General features: G+C 33.1%; 1 protein-coding gene across 1 annotated transcript; it reads left to right on the top strand.

Moving 5' to 3' along the window:
• The first annotated feature begins 17,327 nt into the window (after positions 1-17,327).
• LOC112737559 (xyloglucan endotransglucosylase protein 6) lies at positions 17,328-20,190 on the top strand. The gene is made up of 4 exons (XM_025787519.2): positions 17,328-17,978; positions 18,072-18,172; positions 18,620-18,813; positions 19,607-20,190. Exons 1-4 carry the CDS (start codon positions 17,807-17,809, stop codon positions 20,046-20,048), a joined length of 909 nt encoding a protein of 302 aa, XP_025643304.1. The 5' UTR covers positions 17,328-17,806; the 3' UTR covers positions 20,049-20,190.
• The last annotated feature ends 5,938 nt before the right edge of the window (positions 20,191-26,128 follow it).

The raw sequence follows: 26,128 nt of genomic DNA, 5'->3' as shown, positions 1-26,128 counted from the left end.
GGACCAAACTCTTAAAAATGAAATGTTTCAAATAATAGAAAAGATTGACGATTTTAAATAATAAAAAAGATAAACAGTCAATCTTAAATAATAGAAAAAATAAACTGTCATTTAAAATAAACACGTTAACTAGTTTACTGGGATGGACTCTTATTCATGAATGGAAATTATCTAACCAATCAATCCATATCCATTGAATTCTTTTTGGGATAAGATTATTTAAATTATATTTTAAATTTTATATATTTCTATACAACAAATGAAATTTTTATGTACTCCCATATAACAAATAAAATTTTAAATTTTTATATAAATCCTAATAAAAAGCCGTCCATGGAGGTAAGTAAGTGAATGGAAAAAACACTAATGAGTTATAGTTCAAATGACATAGTCTCCTCATACTTATTTAAGAGGTTGCCGGTTCGAGTCTCTATATCTTTGTAAAAATTTAAACTGTAAATGAGATAAGAAAAGGGTAAATATTTTTTAAATTATTTATTTCAATAATTATTATAATTAATTTATTTATTAAAATAAAAAATCCCATATAAATAACAAACAATAGAAAATGTAAATATCTTTAGTCATACATATATCAATAAATAATAAAATCACCAAAAAATATAAATAATATGATATTTATTTTATTTATGTTAAAAATATTCGTTGAAGCTGTTGTCTTTAAATAAATAGTAAATAACAGGTTAAATTATTTTATTAATTTTATTAAATTTATAATAAAAATTTTTATATTTTGTTCAGTTGAGTCTCTAAACCAATTTAATTTTTGTAATTAAATTCTTATTATAATAAATATTAAAAAATATTTATAAAGTGTTAATTTATTATTATATTTATTTTTTATTACGATTGATAAAAATAAAAGAGTGTGCTAAATGGATAGACCTAATTATAAAATTTAAAATAATTTAAAATTTTAACTTAAAATATATATACATATATAAATTTAATTATAAATTTGATAAAATTAATAAAACTAACAGAATAATTAAATCTAAATAAAGTTAAAATTTAAAATAAGAAATATCATAAAATTAACATTAAATTGTGAGAAGAAGAAAAAAACTTAGAAAGAGAGACAGAAATGAAATGAGAACATTAGAATTCGAAGAAAGATAACCCCACGGCATGGTGAATCCTCATCTTTCATGAAATTCAGAAACAATGAATGAAGGGGATAGGGCCACAGAGCCATACATTGCGAGACACGCGTCTCCGTACCCGCGCAATGATGCCGTGAAATGAAATGTCTCACAACCACCCACTGTCCTCGGTGTCTTCAACATCCATCCATTGCTAATTTGCTACATTTCTATTTTCCATTTTTTCCTGCAACTAATTTTTCCTCTAAATTTTTAAATTCCAATTTTGTTTCACAAACTAAAATTATTGTTAAGTTTATTAATATTAAAAATGTTAAATTTTTGTTTTGACAAATGATTTATATGGTATTGAAAATTTTAGTTGTTTTATAATTTTTTTTTCTATTAAACATTTAACCAGCGCTATAAAACAATTGAATAAGAGTTTATCATTTTTTAAGATAATTTACGCTAATAGAATAAATAGAGTTTAAAATTACACAGATGTGTTAAATTAGAATTGGTTACATATTTTGTTTTAAACATTTTTATACGGGCAATTTACACTATAATAAACTGAATGAGATTTAAAATTATGCAGATGTCCTAAATCAATTTTTATTACATGTATGTCCTAAATTAATTTTGCATAATTTTAAACCCTATTTAATTTATTAGTATAAATTACCCTTTTTATATAAATCGAATCAAGTTTTAACTTTTATACCATCTTAAAAGGTGATATTTTATAATAATTTCTCAACATTAAAAATTTTGGTAATAATTCTTTAGATGCTAATGAGTCAAATGATAATTTTTAATAAATTTTTAGAAATTATTTATTATTCCATTTTAAATTCATAAGTTTGTAAAATTGTAGATCTTTTGAAATTTGAACTAAAACACAAAAGTTATATTTCTATTCTTATTCGTTTTAATTTTTTTATATTATACACTACAATAAAAACTTTGAGTATTGTCGGATTCCTCAAATATATCTGATGGTAATCAATTTACTGTCAAAAACAATCTGACGGTATAAACCTCACCAGTAAATGTTTACCATTGGATTTATTTCGTACCGTCAGATTTTGTGACAGATTACCAGCTCAGGAGCCCCAGTTGGTTACCGTCGAATGTTTTCGATGGTAATGTTGGTGCCAAAGCATATTTTTACGCGTCATGTTATCGTCGGATTATTCCTACGGTAATTCTGATGGTAATGCCATTTTATTTTATTTTTAAAATTTGAAATAAATGGCAATTTTAAATTGAATTTTTTTTCACATAATTAGTGATCAATTATAATAAAAATTTTATTTAAAATAATATAATGTGCAAATTAAATAAAAGTCAAGTGCACCAAATAAATGTATCAAACAATAAAACAAAAACCTAATATTTACAGATTCAGATAGTCGTCGTTGTCGTTGTCGTCAATCCCGTGGCCCTGAGTCGGCGGTGCAGGAGGCGATGACGATGTCCGTGTGCCACCAATGCTACCGCTATCACCTGCAACAGGACCGCTACCATCAGCAGGGTCGATGCCAGCGGCATGCATTTGGGCCTGGTACACTTTCATCTGAGCCTCCATACGTTGCATCCGCTCCAGCGACTCCCTAAATTTTAGCCTGAGCTCATTCGTAGACGTCACGCAGGTGAGGATCTTCTGATACCTCTTCCGATAATTGTTAAGCTCCTGAGCTTGCTGGTGAAGGCTGCAGTGGAGCTCCTGCACCTGGAGCCTCAAATCCACGCCTTCCTCGGACTGGACGGCTGGACTGGTGGTGGAGCCTGACAACGGCCTCAACATCGAGGTGCGAAGGCTGCTGGCGAGGAACGGTCCCATCCCGTATACGAGATTCTTGTACAGGGCTGAGGCGATCTCGCGCCAAACTGCATCGGGGTCCACAATTGAGGCCATAGCTCCATCAGTGACGTCCTTCCCACTTTGCTGAGATTGCTGAATCACGGACGCTAATCTCTGTGTGTAGGACTCTTGTGCAATTAACACAAGTTACTGTGTGATTAGTAAACTAAGATAAATATACAGTTAATATCTAATAAGAAAATAGCAGAAGATAATCAAACGTATATTTATTCACATAATGGTCATGAGACCACTGATCAACAAATCTCGTTTTGTTCTTGTGGGTGTACTTGAAGGTCTCCACCAATGTGGCCTCGCGGTCCAACGACTTTGACTATAGAAATTACATTGAGATACAAAATTATTAGAATGCTTAGTAATGATATGCAAAACATATAACATAACGAACTTGTTAAAAATATTAAAGGAACTACATACCAGCCTAACCTTCATCTTCATGAAGGTCGCCGAACTGCTGGTGTACTTTGACAATATCTCTGATGCCCTGTTCGCTTGGTTGGTGAGATGCTGATGCCTGAACCCCGCATCATTCTCCTAATGAGTGAACAAGCCCTTCTTTACCTCTGGTCCGAGCCAGCACGTCTGCTGGTCCTGGCCGTTACGAACATCATTCAGCATCTGCTGGAGCCGCCTACCCATCTTATAGTCGAAGATCTTTCGGATCGCCAGGTCGTGTTCAGCATCCCAAATGAAGTATAACTGCAACAAAGAAGCTTTAAATTCAGTTAAACAAGATAGATAGAGGATATAAACTAGCAAAAAAGAATTAAAATAGAAATAATGAAAGTAATTACCACCCATTTTTCAAACCAGCGTTAACTAGTCTTAGCGGAAATCTTCGTGTAGTTGGGTCAAGAATCAACCATTTGTCATCTCCTGAGTACACGTGTTTGGGTTCGGCAAAAATCTAACAACAATCCATAAACAAGAATCAACCTAAATCTACTAAATAGGAATAAGATTTTCAGGAAATCTCAGCAATAACAGGAATCATAACCAACAAAATTAGAAAACAATAACTAGCAGCATTCCAAATCAACCTAAATCCACTAAATAGGAATCAATTTTTTAGGAAATCTCGGCAACAACAGGAATTGTAATCAACAAAACTAGAAGATAATAAACAGAAAATTTCCAAATGAACCTATCTACTAAACAGGAATCAATTTTTCAGGAAAGCTCAGCAACAACAGGAATCATAATCAACAAAAATAAAAAATAATAAACAAAAAATTTTCAAATCAACCTAAATCCACTAAACAAGAATCAATTTTTCAGAAAATCTCAGCAACAACTGGGATCAGAAAAAAAAAACTAGAAAACAATAAACAGGAAATACATGAGCATTGAACATGATACTTACCCCATGCCGCCATCAGGCCAAATGCGCAACTATGCGATGGTAGGTGGTGGAGGGGCATCAACTGCTGCATCACTGACGTGGCTGGACTCCGGCACCGCGGCATCCGTCGTTGGACCTGGCATCGCCGTGGATGCGAGCTGTTAAATGGTGGGAAGCAATGTTGTCGCCATGGACGACGGCACGTAGTTGGTGTTAGGGACCATGATGAACGGTTGTTCCGCTAAACCCGCAACATGTGGTGTGACTGGGGTGGTCGGAGTAGAGGGAGTGGATCCAGAAGTCCCGGGGATACCGGAGAAAACCCTCCTTCTGCCTCGACCATGGCTGCGACCACGACTGGTAGCCTGATCTGCAGCACCTCTTCCTGTCGTCATGTCTGCATAAATCAAAATTAGCCGTAACACAGTAAATCAACATATTTCAGACAATGTCAAACAACTCCAACAACAATATTCAATAATTCAGTTTAGTAATCGAAACACTTTTCAAAGTTGAAATTCAAAGTTCAAAATCAAAATCAAAATAAGAAAAACCAATTCAACAATCAACAAAACCTCAGCATATTCATAAACTCAAATTCAGCCATCTTCAAACACGTATAAAAATGGACAGCTCAATATAACTTAATTTCTCAATCTTTTTTTATCTATTAAAATAGACAGCTCAGCAATAATTTTTTTGATTTAAAAAAAATATTTTAGCCAAATATAGAGATTTAATTAACTTAATATAGAGATTTCAATTAAAAAAACAAACAAAAACAAAATATAGAGATTTCAATTAACTCAATATAGAGATTTTAATTAAAAAAAACAAATAGAGGCACAACATAAAAATTTCAATTAACAATATAGAGATTTCAATGTAACCTATTGTTATAGAGGTAGAATCGAATCAAAGAGAAGAAGCTGGGTAGCGGCGGTGGTAGTAGCGGTGACGAGTAGACACCAGAGAATGGAGGCTGGGGAACAATGGTGGTGGCTCTATGGTGCTCGCCGGCGGTTCGGAGGATGGAAAAGAGGGAGAGTAGAGGGAGAAGAAGAAGAATGAACAGGTCTCGAGGGTGGGTTGAGCGATTGCGATGGAGAGGGGGCTGTGGTGGTGGCGGTGTAGGCGGCGGCAGATGGTGGTTTTGGGGAGAAGGAAGGAGGGCGATGGCGGTTTAGTGAGAGTGGGAGTGAATCCAATGAGAGAAAAGAGGGTTCTCATTTTGAATTTACGTCTATTTACCGTCGAATTTATCGTTTAAATTTTTTTATGGTAAACTTTTGCAGGTCACCAAAACACATCATTCCACCCTCCTTTGCCCCTCATGTTCCTATATTCTCTCTCTGTTTTTTCTTTTCTTTTTCTTTGTGTCGATGAGTGAGTGTAAAAAAGAGTGTGTCTAATTTTAGAGATTTAGAGTTAGGGTTGGATAAAAATGAGTTAAGATTATTGAGGATGTAATAGTGATAGCATAGAGATGTGACCTGTATGCAATGATAAAGTGTGGATTGAGTTTGAAAATGCACAGATTTGTGAGAAGAGGGTGAAAGAGAGATGTTATTTTGATTTTATTTTAATAGGAGCAATTTGGTCCAAAAGTTAAGAAAGAATGATTTTAATTTGAAATATAATGTTGAGGACCATTTTGAATAATAAAAGATTAAGAATGATTTTGATTTTGATCCCAAATTTTAGGGACCAAAACAACACTTATTTCTATAGAAATTTTGTACACAACACAAAAATTTTTGCTGCAAATATATTTTGTTGAGTCAATGTTCTGAGCATGTCGTTCTTCAAATATATTTGTGTTTTGTATGTTTTGTTAGTTGGGTCTCAATATTTTGGATATGTTACCTTTCAAAAATTTCTATGATGTGCACCAAAATTTTTATGTTGTACTTGTGCCCCATATTTTCTATGCTGTATATATTTTGTTAGTTGAGTATCAATATTTTAGATATGTAGTCCTTCAAAAATTTGTGTAATGTGTATTAAAATGTCTGTACTCAATATTTTTGCTAAACATATATAGAAAAAGAAGAAGATGACCACAACAATGTTAAAAAAATGCGCGTACAATAAGTCAAACTTGATTGGACTTGGTTTGAGAATTACTTGGCCGTTTAGGTTTGTTGATGTGTGTTATAGGTCCACACATAATAAATTGAAAGTGTACTTCTTTCTTCTTGTTTCAGGTATATAGCTGTCATAATAATTTTCAACTAAATTACCAAAAAAAAAAAATACTATTCGTACAATAAAATTAGTTATTAGTGTATTTGTATATAAATACATGTGTGATTTAATTTATTTTTAATGTGTATTTATATTCTAACATGTATTTTATACTAGTGACTAATTTTGGTGGCTAATATTAGTGTACACGTAATTCTTACTAAAATAGTATCTAAAAGTCTACATCGCTAATAAAAATAATTCCAAAAGATACTAACAACAAATAAGTCCCGAAAATATTTAAAAACGCAGCAAAAAAAATAAATATTAAATATATATTCTAAAATAATACTTTAGAGATTCGATTATGGTACAAGTTCTTGCAAAAATTATTAGAAAAATAAGATATTTTCATTTCTTAAAAAAAATTGTAAATGGCTAAATTGTTTTGAAAATTTGTATCAAATGATAGTCGTTTGCAAAATACGAAAGTTTTTTTTGTAACTTATAAAAAATAATATTTATTAACTCTTTTTATCACATTTTCAAATTATACATGAATTAATTTGTTGATAATATTTTTTAAGATTTTTTTTGTCAGTGTTTGAATCTTTTCGATACCGAATTAATAATTAACTCAGTCAAATTATTTAGAGATAAATATTGTTTTGGTCCTAAGATCTGAAGTCAAAATAAGAATCATCCTAACCTTTTTTTGTTTGAAATAGTCCTCAATGTTCTATTTAGTATTAAAATTGTTCTTTTAAAAACAATAATTTTTTAAAAGACAAAAATACTTTCACTACACCCTACCATCACCACCCCAGACTTCCTTTTCATAGTCACTACTACCACCACCAATACCTCATAATTTTGTTTTTTTTTAATCAATAACATCAAATTCTTCAAATTCAACAAAGTTCTGAGAATCGGATCAGTCATCGAACCGCTCTAGTCACTGATTTACTGGTCCAACCAGTGCAACCATTGTTCAACCAAAAAAACTGTTTTAAAATAAAATAATAAATAAATTATAAATAAACATTCTAAAATATAATTATAGCCTAATATAAATCTTAAAATATCTTCTAAATTTAAAACACTATATGAAATATCATCAACCAAAAATAAAAAACAGCAGCATAAGTAGTGCATAACAATGCAGAGACAAGCAAAGTACATGGTATGACTTGTTAATTTCAAGCACATTAATTTTAGAAATTATTAATATCATAGTTGATTAATCAACATTCATCAATCTCCAACAAATATCCATCCCACAGTAGTTAAAAATTATCAATAGCAGATGGAATTTTCTCTGCTTGGTCATAATAGGAAGGTACCTTCCATAAGAGAAAAGAATATTCCTCTTGAACACTTCCTTTTGAATAACTGGAACATGGTGAAATTAGATACGAATATTATGTTAAAGTTCTTTCCTGGTAAAATAACCAGCAAACAACCTTCTTTGGCATCCTAAATATTTATCCTCAAGAATTTACAATTTCATGCCAAGGAAGCTCCAAATTCCAAATCCAACGAAGAAAGAGCAGAAACCACCAAAGAAGCTCCTAATTCACAATTAATCATCTTAAACCAGAAATCAATAAATATATCAATTAAAATTCAAAAACAGCATATTCACTTTTTTCAGAAATTAAAAAGAACAGTAGCAGAATAAAAAATCCATTTTTAACAACACAAAATCAATAATTTAATTTTAATCCACATTCAGAAATCAATAAATCACTAAACGAGCAAAAAAGCAAGACTCGAAGAAGTGAAAAATCGTGTAAGCCTGTAAGGAATCCCATTAACCTCCGACAAAGAGCAGAGCGACAAACAAACGACGGCGAGCAGGGAGACGACGGCAACAAACAGACGGCGAGCAAATCCAACCCTCAACCAAACGACGTGCCGAGCCACAAGAGAGTGGCTGAGTTCTAGATTGTAACAGCCCAGATCACCCGCTAGCACGATATTGTCCGCTTTGGCACACAAGGCCTCACAGTTTTGTCTTTGACGATAGGGATGATAGCCGAAGTCCTCCACACTCACTCGTCAAAACACGTCATGCTAGGGAGATGTATCCACACTCTTATAAGGCATGCTTCGTTTCCTTTTTCAACCGATGTGGGACCTTACAATCCACCCCCTAAGGGAGTCCAGTGCCCTCGCTGGCACATCAATCCGGACTCCGGCTCTGATACCATCTGTAACAGTGCAGACCACCCGCTAGCACGATATTGTCCGCTTTGGCACGCAAGACCTCACGGTTTTGCCTTTGACGATAGGGATGATAGCCGAAGCCCCCCACACTCACTCGTCAAAATGCCTCATGCTAGGAAGAGATATCCACACCCATATAAGACATGCTTCGTTCTCCTCCCCAACCGATGTGGGACCTTACAATCCACCCCCTAAGGGAGCCCAGTGCCCTCGCTGGCACATCGATATGGGTTTCGGCTCTGATACCATTTGTAACAGCCCAGATCACCCACTAGCACGATATTGTCCGCTTTGGCACACAAGGCCTCACAGTTTTGCTTTGACGATAGGGATGATAGCCAAAGCCCCCCACACTCACTCGTTAAAACACGTCATGCTAGGGAGAGATATCCACACCCTTATAAGCCATGCTTTGTTCCCCTCCCCAACCGATGTGGAACCTTACAATCTACCCCCCTAAGGGAGCCCAGCGCCCTCGCTGGCACATTGATCTGGACTCCGGCTCTGATACCATCTGTAACAACCCAGACCACCCGCTAGTACGATATTGTCCGCTTTGGCACACAAGGCCTCACGGTTTTGCCTTTGACGATAGGGATGATAGCCGAAGCCCCCCCACACTCACTCGTTAAAACACGTCATGCTAGGGAGAGGTATCCACACCCTTATAAGGCATGCTTCATTCCCCTCCCCAACCGATTTGGGACCTTACATAGATAGGGGGAAGGAGGAGGCCGTGGAGGCGTCGACAACAACGGGCGGCAGTGACAGAACCCTAATTTTTTGTTAGAATTTAGAACCCTAATTTTTAAACTTTCAAGCTTTGCTTTTCAATTATGAATGTCACGAAGGGGGTGTTGGGGCGAAAGGGTGGGTGAGGGTGACGCGTTTACGCATTGATTCCTTTTTTTTAAGCTCAAAATGACGGCGTTTATAAGAATCGATCAGTTCTCGATCCTGTCCAACTGGCTGGTTCAGCAGTTTTCAAACGGTTTTGATTGGACAGTTTTTACATTGGATCAGACTGTTTCTTCTCCAGTTTCTGGTTGAACCGGTTTGACCGACCGTCCGATTTTTGGAACATTCAATCTAACAGTAACGGCAAAAGATTCTAATTTAAAAAAAAGAATGAAAAAAATTCATCAATTAGGGACAAAGACGAGCTAGATACAAAGAGAAGCAAAGGAAGTAAGGTCCATACTTCATCACTGTTATCGCTAGAGAAGGCTGTCTCCTTGACAGACGCTGCTACTGTTAGACCCGACAACCTTGCTCCTACTAGACCCAGCAACAAGCACCAGCGGTGATGGCAACGGCCTTCAACAACTTTGAGGGTGAGCTCCAACGTTGCAAGAAGGACACAATGAAGGCATAGTCGTGGCAAAGCATGGCAAAAATAGTGGTTGTAGCATCAGCGACGTAGAGAGGGGAGCAGCTTGGCGGCGACCTCCATCAGCCGAATGGAAACCATTGCAGGAGCGCCTCTGTTGTCGCCATCTCCTTGCGATCTTCAGCCCCCCTCTCTCTCTGTTCAACACCTCTACATCAATTTCTCGTCAACTTGCGACAACAGTGACTTTCCGCGCCTTCGCCTCTTCCTTCCCTCTCTTCTTTCGATTTTTCTCCTTACTCTCAGTGGAAAATGAATTGTAAGAGTGTGGTGGCTATAGTTGGAATTGAATTGAAGTGAATGATTGAAAAACGAATTAAGACAAAAGATTTTAGCTTTGGGTGCCACAAAAAAAGAACTATAGTTGAAGGAGATAAGACTCTTCAAAAGTAAATTTGTCAAAATGATGATTTTAATTTTAAATAGAATATTAAGGATCATTTGAATAAAGAAAGTGAAAAATAATTTTGATTTTAAATTTTATAAACCAAAACAATAGTTATCCCAATTATATATTTATAGGAGAGTTCTATAATGTCTAAAGAATGAGCGCCTAATTTACCTAAAAGATAAAAGAAGAAAATGTGGATCTTATTTTTTGTATTTATATTATATAATGTAAAGGAAAAATTACCATTTGTACCCATGAACTTTACGAACGCTGACAAAAGTACCCATAGAAAAAGAAAAGTGACTTTGTACCCATGAAAGGCTGGATCCGTCCGTCGATAGTACCCGAACGTCATTAAAACGTTAGCTCCGTTAACTTAAAGGCCGACATGGCACGTTAAGTGCTTACCTGGCTTTTGATTTTTAATTTTTATTTTTTTAAGAACCTTCCATGTGGATATAGAAGAGAGAGAGAGAAACATTAGAGGCACTTCGCGCCATTCCATCTTCTTCATCACCACCTTTCTGCCTGCCCTAGCAGAGAGAGAGACATGAACCACGTACTGGGCTCCAACAAAACTGATCGGAAGGTTGAAGGCGGCGACTCTAAACTCCACAATCGTGGTCTGGTGGCGATCCTTTCGTGGCGTGGGTGTGGGAAGACGATTGAAAGACAGTCGTCACTCCCACAGTGAGGGGTAAGTCAGCTTCATATAGTGCTAGCCCCTAATTTCTCATTTTAGTTACTAATTTTTTCTGTCTCTGAGATCGTACACCATGAAATTGTTAACTGAAGTTAGGATTTTTTTCGTTTCACTGATCGTATATAATTTGTCACTGTGGGGACTGTGGGGGTTGTGTTTTAGTTTAAAAAAATATAAAAAAAATAGTAGGTGTATTGATATGGACTGTTCATTTTTTGATGTTTTATTCATGTCTTAATGTTGAAAAAAATTGGGTGTTGGGTAATGTTATAAACTGATTATGTTTATTGATGGTTCATTCAATTTTTGATGATTCATTCATTTGGGTGTTGGGTAATATTAGAAGATATGAATTTTTTTTGTTATTGACAGAAATGGCTACCACGACGCATATCATGTTAGTAATACACCATAGAGGTAGACTTGAAAGGGGGTCGGATGGCAAGTTGTGTTATGCAGAAGGTGAAATTACTAAGGTGGAGAGAGTTAACGTGGATACTCTAAATGGCTTCTTCATTAGTGATCTACTAAAAGACATTGGGTATCCAATCATCTTCGATTTCTACTGGCGACAGCCTAGAATGGAAATTGACAGTGGTTTGAGGCTTCTGCAACTTGACATGGATGTTGTTAAGATGTATGAAGCTGCTGTGGAAAATGGGCATAAGATTGAATTATACACAGAGCACCCTATTAGCCAAGAAGATGTTATAGATACGAATGAAGAAACTGGTGTAGAGGCAGCTGGTGAGGTTAATGTTACTCCATCAAGGAGGAGGAGGAGAGTTTGTGTTAGGAGGACTCCAACTCCAAAGAAGCCAAAAGGTCCTAGAAGAATTCTTCAACTAGAAGGGGTACAAACTGAAGCCCAAATTACAGAGGAGACCCATGGTACAGAAAATGCCCAAGCAGATGCCAGCCCAAATCCATCAGTTCCAGCTACACCAAACACAGTTCCTCTATCTGAAGAATCTGCTACACCAAACACAGTTTCAGCAACATCTATTCATCTTGATCATGAAAACTTGGGAGACATATCTGTCCAGCTTAACATTGACAACAATGCCCAACCAAAGTCATCAATATAGACAGAGCCACCCTCTACCTCTAATGATCCACAAGACGAATTGCTTACCCAATATATTCCTTTACCACAGAATCAACCCTCCTCCTAAGATGCCTGAACCACATCCAACCCCCCCCCCAACCAACACCCATTCTACCAATCCATCTGTCATAGTAAATGCTCCAGAAACACAAAATAACAACACAGAAGAGGGTACTGGAGGTAGTAGGAGAAAACAGATAAGGAGATCTACTAAGAGATCCCTTCCAATTGGACAAACATTTATCCCTAATATAGATCCGAATCAACATCCATCAGTATTTATTCCGGTGGATGGTGGAGAATATTCAGATGATGAACCTGGTGTTCATTGCTATGAGTCAGAGGGCCTCCACAACATTGGAAGTGATGAAGATGACCAGGGAAGGTCATTTCCACAGGGCAATGCCGATGCACCTGTTAAGGAGGTGAGGCTGGAGCTTGAAATGGAGTTTGAGACTCTGCAACAGTTCAAGAAAGCTATAAAAAAGTTTAATATTAACCTTGGAAGAAGTATTTTTTTCCAAGGATTGATTCAACAAGATGCAAAGCTATTTGCTATGATGAAAATTGCCCGTGGCAAATTTACTGTGCCAAGAGGTCATATCCGGTGAGTTATCAAGTCAAAACCTTTGTGAATGAGCATACTTGCCCACGAAACTTGCATTGTAAATCTGCCAATGGAAAATGGGTAGTTGATGAGTTGGAAGACAGAATAAGGAATCAACCTGATATGACAGTAAAGGATGCTGAGAACTACTTCAGAAATGAGTTTGATGTGCTTGTAAACAAAAGAAAAATTTATAGGTCAATGGCAACAGCAAGAGAAAGGATTGAGGGTTCTGAGGACCGAGGCTGCACAATATCTTAGGCTTCGTGACTACTCCAATGAGATACTGAAAACAAATCCAAGAAGTACATTAAGGATACACACGTCTCCTATGCCTGGGTTGGAGAGTTTCTTATTTAAGAGAATTTATGTTTGTCTGAATGCATGCAAGAGAGCATTCGTTGAGGGTTGTCGACCTTTTATAGGACTAGATGGCACATTTATAAGAGGATACTATGGAGGCCAGTTACTTACTGCAATTGGAGCCGATGCAAATAATCATATCTTCTCAATAGCATATGCAATTGTTGAGTCAGAGAACAAGGACAGTTGAAAATGGTTCTTGGAGCTCCTACAGGATGATGTTGGTGACCATGCAACAAATGGCTTTAACCTGATGTCGGACATGCAAAAGGTAAATATATTGTATTTATTGGAAACTGTTTTAACTGAGTAATTGATTAAAGCTTAGTCAGGTTAATTGCTTGTTGTTATTCCCTAAACTCAGTCATAAGTCTATTTTAATTGATCTGATTTTAGTTTAGTTGGTTCAATTGATGGTATTTAGTAGTCTTTGTCTGATTTGTATATATTTTAATTGATCTAGTTTACATTTAGTTACTTTAATTGATTTCAATACCAAATTTTAGTTTAAATCTCACTTAGTAAAGGGCTTTATTTATATGTATTCAGTACTCTTACTCATTCATCTATTCCAAGAACAGGGACTAATTCCAGTAGTAAAGGATATCATGCCAGGTGCACATCATAGATTCTGCGCCATGCATATCTATCAGAACTTTCAAAAACAATGGCCAGACTTGAAAATGAAGGCTGCAATGTGGGCATGCACAAAGGCTACTACACCACAAGAATTTGAAGTTGCAATGGGGAGGGTCAAGAGAATAAACTAGCACGCTTGGGAGTATCTTAACAAAATTTCACCGCAACAGTGGTCAAGGTATCACTTCAGTGAGTACCCTAAGGTGGACTTCTATACAAATAACAACTGCGAGATATTCAATGGCAAAATTAAAAAGATGCGAGGAAAGCCAATTATTACAATGTTAGAGGAAGTGAGAGGTTATGTCATGAGGATTTTGGCAAGAAACAAGAAGGCACTTGTCGGATATCATGGTAGAATAACCCCTATACAACAAAGCCGTTTGGAAAGGAAGAAAAAAGAGAGCAACTATTGGAGGCCCTTTCCATCCGGTGATGAAGATGGGAATGTCTATGAGGTTCAAAGATTACCTGTGAAGGTGAGTGTAGACTTGGGGAGAAGGACCTGTTCATGCAGTTTATGGCTGCTTACTGGACTTCCATGTAGGCATGCCTGTGCTGCCATTGCATACCAAAATTGCAGGGCCGAGGACTTTGCTCACAACTGGCTTACTATGAGAGCATACAACCTAGCATATCAGTGGACAGTTCAACCTGTCCCAAGCCAAGAATACTGGGAGAAGGTAAATCACTATCCATTGTTGCCTCCTGTGTATAGGAAACCTATTGGGAGACCTACTAAAAAGAGAGACAGTCGTAGAGATGGTCCGAGAGAGAATCCTGATCCCCATAGAGCAAAGAGGAGATATGACCCCATTAAATGTAAATATTGTCTGAAGGTATAACCTAACATTCAATGTCTCGTTCGTTTACTTATGTATATTGATTGTCTTATAAAAAAATTAAAATTGCAATTATTGCTGCTGTGGTTTCAGACTGGTCATAACAGCAGAGGATGTGACAAGAAGAAAGAAGCTATGGCTAGCGGAAGAGCTGCAGCAGGTAGTGGTAGTCAGCATCAGGGTGCAGCAACAATAACTGAAGGTATGGCTGTTGATGATCTTGATGAGGATGCTGCCAGAGAGCAAGAGATGTATTGGAAAGAGACTTTAGAGGTAGCAGATGCTGAAGCATCAGCTTCAGATTCACCCAATGTAAGTTATTTATATGCACTCTCTTCTTCTACTTATTGGCATGAAGATAAATTTATCTTGCATTAAACATTTGACTTAATGCAATTATCCATTTATAGGTGAATGTTGATGATCTGAACTGTGTGAATCCTTCTGAAGAACCTATGGCAATAAGACCTCCACCTTCTAACTCCTCAACTGCATATATACCACCTAGACCTATCATGAATCCAACCATGTCCAATAGACCAATTAGGAGGAGAAACGTTAAGAGGCCACCACCATCACAACCTTCTCCCCTCAGACCTCCCCCACCATAACCTACTCCCATAACGCCTACCACACCACAACCTTCTGTTGTTAGGCCTACATTACTAATTGTCCAACCTCCTCCAAAAGTTACCAGACAAACAATGCATGGTGCAAGTCGAGGGACCACTATAAGATTTATGCGATTCATGCCAACTCCACGATCCACAATTCAAACAGTAGGTAGATGGCCAGCACCTGGGTTCCGCCCACCAACAAGAGCATCTTCAAGTGGCAACAACAACATGGTTTCTAGTGGCAGCAGCAACTCCACACCCAACAAATAGGATTTTCTAGTGTGACTTTATTTTTTGATCAAGGACTTACTGTAACGAGAGCTCTATCAACTCTGATACTATGGTTTTTTTGTAACTTATGCGTAGTGCTTATTAGGTACTATTAGGTATATTTGATTTGCTACTACTACATCAAACTCATACACTTGTTTTGAGGCTTTTGTTGCTAAAAGCTTGTGTTAAAATTATGTCAAGGTTTATTATAGCTTATGGAATGAATATTTAGTTCCATTTCCAGGTTACAATTTTGCTATTTAGTATACAATACCAGGTTTTCGGCTAGATTTGTCAAATCACGACATTTATATGTCTTTTTTTGTCAAAATTATGTTAACTCCAATATCACAGATATCAAATACATTAACAACCATGGACATTAATGTCATAACACAACTTGACTTTTTTCACAACAACTGAATATATTAACAGAGTTTTGAAGTTCATCATCATCGAAACCAAACAGCTTTGAAGTTCATTATCATTGAAACCAAATAGCTGCACAAAAAGACCCCAGGACAACATACACCATACGCACAGTTACATATTGATTAATTGGAGTAGATTCAGGCCTACACAAATCAATAAACTCAATAAAATTGTTATAATCCATGACCTAATAGTTCTAATTTCACCCTAGAGCTTCCCTATCTTTAACAAGATCTTCACACTATTCTCTTGAATCTCTCTTCTTTGCCCAGTGACATTGACCTCATGGTTACCATATGAGCTATCTTGATTTTTTCTAACAAGGACTCTTGCCAGTCCCTCCCATCCTCCGTTAATCTCATCCACCCATACAAAATACTTGCAATCCATCGTCTGTAGCGTGAAAATGGAGGAATAAGGAATCGTTCACAAATAAATTAATCTGAACAGAACCACAAAAACAAAAAAGACTTATCTTCCATAGAGGATACCTTACGAACCATCTCCCAGGATTTGTTAAGGTTCCAGATTGTAGCAACACCATACCTTGTCCACAAAAGCATCTCCCAGACAAAGTCTTCTCTTCACCCCTCTAGGAAGACGAAGTCCCTTCTTCACTGAATCTTCCATTCGAACCTCTGCTTCTCCTAGACATTCTAGGGTTTTCAAATTGAAATTGGGGAAACAGTTGACGATAATGAGTCATGTTATAATGGTAACAACATGCTTGGACACATCAGACTGCTGATTCAAAGCTAGGTAAGCATTTAATGTGCCATGTTGGCCTTTAAGTTAACGGAGCTAACGTTTTAATGACGTTCGGGTACTATCGACAGATGGATCCAGCCTTTCATGGGTATAAAGTCATTTTTATTTTTCTTTGAGTACTTTTGTCAGCGTTCGCAAAGTTCATAGGTAGAAATGGTAATTTTTCCTAATGTAAAAATTAGGTAGACAACACCTTATTTATAAAGCATTTCTTTTTTTCTAAAAAAAGCAGATTATTTTGGAGTAACAAAAACAATCTAAACTTGTTAGATACTACTCCTACTGTAGTACAGTACTAGCAGCAGTAGGGAAAGTAGGGTGAGTGAAGAAGAGTGAAGAGTTAACAGCTCTGGCCAGCTGTCACCGTGCACCAATCTCCATTCCACATCATCTTTCTGTCCTTTTCTTGGTATTTGAAATGCAATCTGGCATCTGATTTGGCACGCTTCATTATACCCATTACCATCTTGCCTCAAAAGCCAACATAGCTATTGAAATTCAAATCAATATTAAATTAGGATCAAATTTTCAAATTTGTTGCTTGTATCTTTTTTTTTTTTTTTTAGATTTATTTATCATGTGTTTTGGAGGGTATATTTTAATAATATAATAAGATTTTTAAAGTTTTAGTATATTAAAAGTAAGTATTACAATGAGTATCAGTTTGTAATCTGACATAATTTCGTATTTAAGCATATTCTTAAACTGTATATTATAATATTGTTTTATATTAAAAGAATTTGAAACTGAAAATATATTTATTTATCTGCTTATTATCTCACTTCAGCTATATAAACCCCAACATACCAAGTGATCAATCAGTGTAGAACCTTTCATTCACTCATCACTCTCTCTTACTCCCTCTTTTGTTCTCTCCTCATTCTCATAAGATCCTTTTCTCCTGCTTATAAAGCATTTATAATGTCTAAGGAGGTGTCGTTGTTTTTGGGATTGGTTATGGGGTTTGTGTTTGTTGGAGTGGCTTTTGCTGCTGCCACTGCCAAGTTTGAAGAACTCTTCCAACCAAGTTGGGCTTTAGACCATTTCATTCATGAAGGAGACCTTCTCAAACTCAAGCTTGATAACTATTCCGGTATTATTTATTCAATCTAATACCATTTCATATAGTGTATGTAACGCTAAGATAATGTTTTTATAAAAATGTAAAATGGGTTGTTTATTTCAGGTGCTGGGTTTGTATCCAAAAGCAAGTATATGTTTGGGAAAGTTACCGTCCAACTTAAACTTGTTGAAGGTGATTCTGCCGGAACAGTTACTGCTTTCTATGTAAGTCAAAATTATATTAATTTTTTCTTGTTTATTAATAATAATCTTAATATATATTGTTTATTTTCATGTACATAGATAGCATTTAAATGTATGTGCGGTTCAGTTCAATGCATCAGACATTTTCTTTATTGCACAAGATAATTTCTTGCTTCAGATTTATTGAAACACACGAAGAAAAAGAGTAGTACCACACTCATTAGTGGCAGTTACCTACTACTCCATTTATCCCATCAATTACTTTGGTGTATGCATTTATCAACTTTGTCACTAAACTTTCAATCAAGTTAAAGAACCATAACATATCTTCAATTAAATTTAATAGGAGGGGCCCTCCCTTGTTTTTCATCACCTCGAATCAAACCTAATAATGCAATGGGAATCATGTTGAATTGACCTTGTTCTGTTTCAATTATTGTGGCATCTAATTTATGTATTTTTGTGTAGATGTCATCGGAGGGTCCAAATCACAACGAGTTTGATTTTGAGTTCCTGGGGAACACCACAGGGGAACCTTACTCTGTTCAAACAAATGTGTATGTGAATGGAGTGGGAAATAGAGAGCAAAGGCTAAACCTTTGGTTTGACCCTACTAAAGACTTTCATTCTTACTCTTTCTTTTGGAACCAACGTCAAGTTATGTAAGCACCCATTACCCTATCTTCTCTTAATTAATTAAAAGTAAATGGGTATTTTAATACATAATATTAAATATTAATGAATGAAAGTAAGAAACTGTTTTTTATTAATTAATTAATTAGTAATCATGAAAGACAAATGGGAATCTGCTTCCATGGAGTGATGGGTCTGAAAAGTAGTAAAAAAAAAAAAACTCAAAAAAAATTTCATGCTTTTTTACCACTGGTGGTTGAGCCATCATATGCTTTGTGTCATTATGTCCCCATTGGGTTACACAAAAAACAAAGAGAATTCATCGGTTAATATATATATATAGAAAAAAGTATCATCCATCCATCAATCATCATAATTCATATGACATCTATCCATGATCAAAATAAGTTAATTTTTAATACCAAAAAAAAAAAAGGTAAGTTAATTTTTGTTGTAAAATGTTTCATATCTACTTATCATTTTTAATAATGAATTGTATGGTTCTAATAGTATTTAGGGGAAGACAATCATCAATAAAATGTAAATAAAAATCTTAAATTTAAAATTAAATTAGTTACATGAATGAAATAAATAAAAGGCAAAAATCTTTATTCTTTACCTAAAACAAAAGCATATACAAAGAAAATGGAATCTTGGGTAAAATTTATCCCAGTACCTTCTAATGGTCCTTTTGCAGAAGTTGCACAGGTCTAATTTCGTCAAATAATTTCTGACATTTGTTTTGGACACACATTGACATTTTACATATTCCTTGGCCAATAATTCAATTTGACTTTAATAATTTCATTTCATATGTGTCAGATTTCTAGTGGATGAAACACCAATAAGGGTGCACACAAACATGGAACACAGGGGTATTCCATTTCCAAAGGACCAAGCAATGGGTGTTTATAGCTCAATTTGGAACGCTGATGATTGGGCCACACAAGGTGGAAGAGTGAAAACTAATTGGAGCCATGCACCTTTCATTGCAACATATAAGGCCTTTGAGATCAATGCTTGCGAGTGTCCAATAGTGTCATCAAAATCAGTGGAAAATTTGAAGAGGTGTAGTAGTAATGAGAAGAAGTATTGGTGGGATGAGCCTAATTTGGGTGTGTTAAGTTTGCATCAAAGTCACCAACTTATGTGGGTTAGGGCCAAACATATGGTTTATGATTATTGTGCTGATACTGCTAGGTTCCCTGTTATGCCTGCTGAGTGTGTTCATCATAGTCACCACAAACTAGTGCTCAAAAATTAGTAAAAAAAAAAAGGGTATTTTGGGGAATTTGTGATGAAATGAAGTAGTAGGAACAAGTTGTGGTGGGCATGTTTCATATTGTAATATATATTGCAACAGCATAATGTGAATTACTATTTACTTTTTCTCTTGTATAATAAAATCTGTGTAAAACTAAGGAGTAAGGACACTACTTACTTAATATGCATAAAAAGAATATGTATATAAAAATTAATTAAAAACCTACTAATTAAGGATTGGTTATATCCTAATATATCTAGGATAAATTACATTGATCCATCATTTTTTGAAGTTAGGCATCCTATATACAAAAATGTTTAGTAAGCAATAAAAAATCACTTCAAAAAAGTCTAAAGTTATTTATCGCATAACGGTGGAGAGTGAAAATTACTTTTTATTTAAAGAGAAAATAAAATTCACTAAAAAAAAAGCACATTACTCTTTTTAAATTAAATAAAAATCTTTACTTTTTATATTATTTTTTATTTTACATTTCATAATTATGTTTGAAGTGATTGAGTAATTTTAAATATGATAAATGTGTAATTATATATTATATTCATAAAATTATAAAATTATCAATATTAAATCAAATAAGATAATTTAAATTATTATCTTCCGATCATTAAATTTTGTTTCCTTTTATGTGATATTAATCTTTTCTCAGAAGTGGTAGTAAGTTAGACCCTAAAAATCATTGGATGTTGTATGTATCTAATTTAAGTGGAAGCAAAAATTAATGTTTATATTTATAAGATATAACCGTGTGTATGAGAGTGAGGAGCATAGATAGTTACCCTACAAGGGGAACTTAATTAAACAAATATAGACATGACTACTTATTTGGCAGTGGCTTACTGGCTTCTAGAATCTAGCTATAGTACCACAAGCTCACGAGTTGGATAAATAGATATAGATATATATTATTTGCCTTGGGGGGGACCAATAAAACAACTTAAAAAACGTTTCATGAATGGAGTCAGGCTTGTACTATTATAGAAGCAAATAAATTTAAAAAAGAAAAAGAAATTGTTATTTCTGCAAAGACATGAAAGTAATATGCATTTATCACTTGTTTAATTAACCTACCCCACAATAACAATTTATCAATATATTTTCTTAGGAATGGAGGACCTTTTTCATTGCCTTGTGGGGTAATACATTTTTTCTTCTTTGGTGGGGACTATATATCTTTACCTAAGGGCTCAACATTATGTCTTGCAGCACAAAAATACCTAATCACTTGAAATTCCTTCATGCCTGTTTTATCGCTTGTTTTGATACTTGCCTCAGATATATAATAATGCAAGAAGGAATCGGATGCTTGCATTGATATGATCAGCAAAAGAGGGAGGAAAAAGAAAAAGAAAAGGAAAAAGAAAAGGGGCTTGGAATTTTAAACACTCCATTTAATAAGCTAGCTTGTTTTCACCAATATAATATATAATTTGGATTTTAATTATTACTAAATATATGATCGGTTATTAATATATCGGTATTGCTACATGACCAACTAATTTTTTAATCAAATTCTCTAAAATAATTTTTTTTCTTTTTTTGATACCACATTGTTTCTTCTCATTCTGCTTCTCTTCTCATTTTCTCATTTCTCATTTCTTCTATTTTTCTCTTGTTGATTTTCTTTTCTTGTTTTTTTTCTTCTTCTATCTCATTCCTAAATTCTTTTCTTTAATTTCTTTCGTTCATCTCTTTCAAATTTTTTGTTTTGTTCAAATCTTCCATTAATGGAAATTTTCATTCAAACAAATCATTTTTGAAGTTGAAGTGTACAATATAATATAACAGAAAAAAATATAGAAATTCTAGTTAAAAATATGAAAATTATTTTAAAATGTGCAAATTTTTTAGTTAAATGATACAAAAAAATAGCACAAAATATAAATTGAATAACATATAAATTACTTTGAATTTTACGGATTTTTTAATTGAATAACACAAAAGTTGGTTAAACTTAATTAATAAAACGAAAATGTTTGATAACCAAAGAAAATCAGTCAAAAACAGTCATAACTTGCTTTATTTAGCATTCATTAATTGTTGTGATAATTAATTAATGCTAAATAAGGCAAATTCTATCTGTTTTTTTTTGTCTACCTAGCATTACCCAAATTTTTATACTTCCTCACTTTTATATGTTTGTGTTGCTTCATTTAAAGCAATTTCCTATTTTTATTAGGGCATCTAAACTAATCATGCAGCAGTTGTGAATGTTTTGAGCTAGGAATCTATACTAGTGGAATAATTTCTTTTTTCTTCAGGTAATTTCTATAGCCTGTCCTCATTTGTTCCTTCGGTCTTCAATTATTTCTCTTCATCTAAGTTGAGCATAAAATAATCTTAGTAAAATAAACATTTATTTCCAAATTGAAACATTAAATAATGGTAAATTATATATGCCAAACTAATAAACATCTGGAATGCTAAAATTCATTAAAATTTAAAAAGCCAAAACAATTTTATATGTGCTTTAGCAACCGAACAATTGAGTGTAATATATAAAGCTAGAGTTTAGGGCTACACCATAATTATAGTGATACAAAAGGAGTATTTGCATATTGCGACACCATAAATATTATTAAAATTATTAATACCAGATTTTTTTTTTTCTTTAGGCAATAGAGAGGTAGAAGAATTAATTGTTTTTATGATATTAATGAGAATTTTAATTCATTTTACTTTTATTTATTAAATGTTCATAATAGAATTAGATGTAAAAATTAGTTAGGGTGATGTAAAAATTATATATATATATATATATATATATATATAACGTCCAGTAGATTTTCAATAATTTTCAGTACTTATATATATATATGATCTTTTAGAGAAAACCAAAATTGTATTTCCTAAACTTGAAAATTCTAATCTGATTATATAGTAGATTTTCAATAATTTCTAGTTTATAAGTTTATAACTATGAATAAAAATAGGTTTAATTAGGTCAAACTTTATTTTTGATAGGCCAGATTTGTAATAAAGTTTATTGACATGGGCCTTGCTTATAACTTGCTATAAGCTATTTATTGTGTATTAAGCTTGACTTATTGACAAATTTAACCTAAATTTTGATAATTTAAAAAAAGTGAAATAAATAATCAAGTAAAATCAAAGATATTAATATATTAAAAAATATATATTTAATTAAAGAATCAAATAGTCTAATAGATAAAAATATTTAAATAAAATAAATAATATAGGTTGAAACTCTCACTATTATATTTTTTAATATAATAAAATTATGTATTTATATATCTTATCTAGACTAACATTACAGACAAAACAAAATATTTCACAAACTTAAGTCTGGTCTATAAAAAACTTAGGCTTTTAAAATAATTTGGATAAATTTAAATTTATTTTCTCTCAAGCTGTCTGATCTTTTTCTATATATAAATTTAAATTTATATATCTTAATAGATCTTTTTCTATTTCTATTTGTTATTATATTATCACATTAAAAAAAGTAATAATATTATAATAATTGTACTCTACGATCAGAAACGGACCTACATTGATAGAAGAGGGGCATTTGCCCCCACAAGATTTTAAAGAAAAACTAATATATATATATATATATATATATAATATTTGTTTTAAAATAAAATATAAATAATTTTTTATGTTATATGTTAAAAAAATATTTTGTTAAACTTAACATTTAATAATAATTATATTGTTAAATTTGATTTAGCATAAAATAAAAAATTAAATAAATAAATAAACTCAAAAAAAGTGATAATTAATTTTATTATATTAGTTAATTAGCTGATAATTAAATGAAATTAAATTAGTTTAGTCGTCCACTTAAGCAAGTGTTGTGAGTTTGAATTTCATCTCGCATATATAGTAACTCATTAGCCCTGTTAAATAAAATTCAAATTTTTGATAATTAATCCTTAATTTGTTGGGTATCGTAGGAAAAAAAATATATCTATACCTAAATTTTATTATATTTTTGTCCCCATAACTAAATTTTTCTGCGTCCGTCACTGTCTACGATAATATTTGATCATTTGTTATATCCAAAAAATTTAAATTAATAAAAAAATATATAAATAATTTTATTTTTAACATTTTTTTAAATAAAAGTCTTTTTTAGATTTATTTAAATTTTTAGATAAATCTTTTTCTTTTATTTATCTTATATCTTTTTAATTTTTTTTAAAAGGTAACAAAGATCAACTCTAATTTTTTTATTATAAAAATCTTAATATCATGCCATAATATTATCTTTCTAAAAAATTTAAATGAATAAGAAAAAGACATATTTCTAACAAGTTGTAAAGAGCTAAAAACGGAGAATCCTTCCTTCATGAGAAGGTTCCCAAGGTGGACTTAGTTACAAAATTATAAACTTCCTTAACTCAGCTCCTACACTATAAGTCTGAATTCTTCACAGACAAGTAGACAACCTTGTTCTTCCATTCGCCAATTCTCCTCAAATTTTTTACTCAAAACCCGCATTATCATTATTTTAAACTTAGAGGGCCCTCCAACGAATAATTTGAATATGGCCCATGCCATAACTACTCTCCCTTTTCAAACTTAAGAAACCATCATCATCATCCTCCTTTTGAGTCTATCTATCCTCTCTCAAAGGCAAAATCTCCATTGTACAAGCAAGCAATAAGCTGTTATATACTCAATATACAACGAATTATTATTATTTAAACTATATATATAGTCAACTATATACACTAAAAATATAGAAACATGCCAAACTTTATCGTTAATAGGTAGATATGTATTATAATTATTCAGTTTGAATTTAACTTATGGTGTACTAGAAAATTTTTAGATAGTTGAGTTTGATATATTCGAAAGTCTAATCTAATATGAAGTTTGTTAACAAATAAACAATTTAAATTAGGTTAAAAATTTAAATGACCCTAAAAACTATATAATAAAATAATAAAATTTATTATATTTATTAAAAAATCTTGATAAATAGGCGATAAGTAATAGAGATTTTAATATAAAAATTTGGTGTTCAAATCTCACTCAGAACATGTAAAAGTTATAAAAACATCGAACCTGGACAGCCTAGCACGATTTTCCACCCCTTCCTACACTAATTGCTCCAATCCATATGTTTCACATGTTTAATATCAAGTTACATTATCTATACTATATTACATACCTATATAGAGGTCATCATGTTAAAGGATATGCCTAGCTACCAAGCAATTAATTAAGGATCACGATTAATATTTTGTCCCCATTACTACTTTCCAAGCTATGCTCAAAAGAAAGGATAATGTTATATTAATATATATAATTTTGTATAGTAAAGTTTTGAATTAAAAAAGTTACACATATGTAAATGCAAATAATTAATCATTGTGCCTTTTTTTCTGTTTAATTTGTTCCCTTTATAATTGATACAATTATATCATGTCATCATATTCCTTATAAAGTATGGTATTCTATTACTCAATTTAGTTATACAATAGTTTAATTAGCAGCATACACTAAAACAATGTTACAGGATAATGATAGAACTATTACCAATTAATTTAGTTATATGCAATAATGCGCGCGCACACACATATATATTAATTAGGGATAATATATGTGTATGTAATGTACACACAAAATTTGTAATATAATACTAACCAATTTGAGTATTAAAATATCTTTTAAATATACACAAGAGATAGTGAGACTGAGGAGAGATGTGGAAGCAAAGGCACGACAGACAGAGAAAGGGAGAAAAGAGAAAAGAGAGATAGGGGAATAACAGGACTAGGATAAGGAACAAAAATGAAATTTTAAAAAATAAATAGAAACAAAAATAAAATAATTCGTGTTTCATAAATTATATCTTAGTGTTTCAACTTAAAAAAAATAACGAACACACACATATATTTATATGTCACTATATCCATAAAAAAATATGTATCCTAATAACAGAACGATAAATACTAAACACAAACATATTTCACACACTACTATAAAGTATGAACCATGGGATTCATAATGGCTTTTGGCACAAATGACCTCTAACGGTCCAACCTTAATTAACAAGAATGACTCCCTAAAATCACATTATTGTTATT

Source organism: Arachis hypogaea, chromosome 13 (assembly GCF_003086295.3).
Source record: "Arachis hypogaea cultivar Tifrunner chromosome 13, arahy.Tifrunner.gnm2.J5K5, whole genome shotgun sequence".
Taxonomy (NCBI): Eukaryota; Viridiplantae; Streptophyta; class Magnoliopsida; order Fabales; family Fabaceae; genus Arachis; species Arachis hypogaea.
Note: the sequence above shows the minus strand (reverse complement) of the source record. Positions and strands in the feature narration are given on the sequence as shown.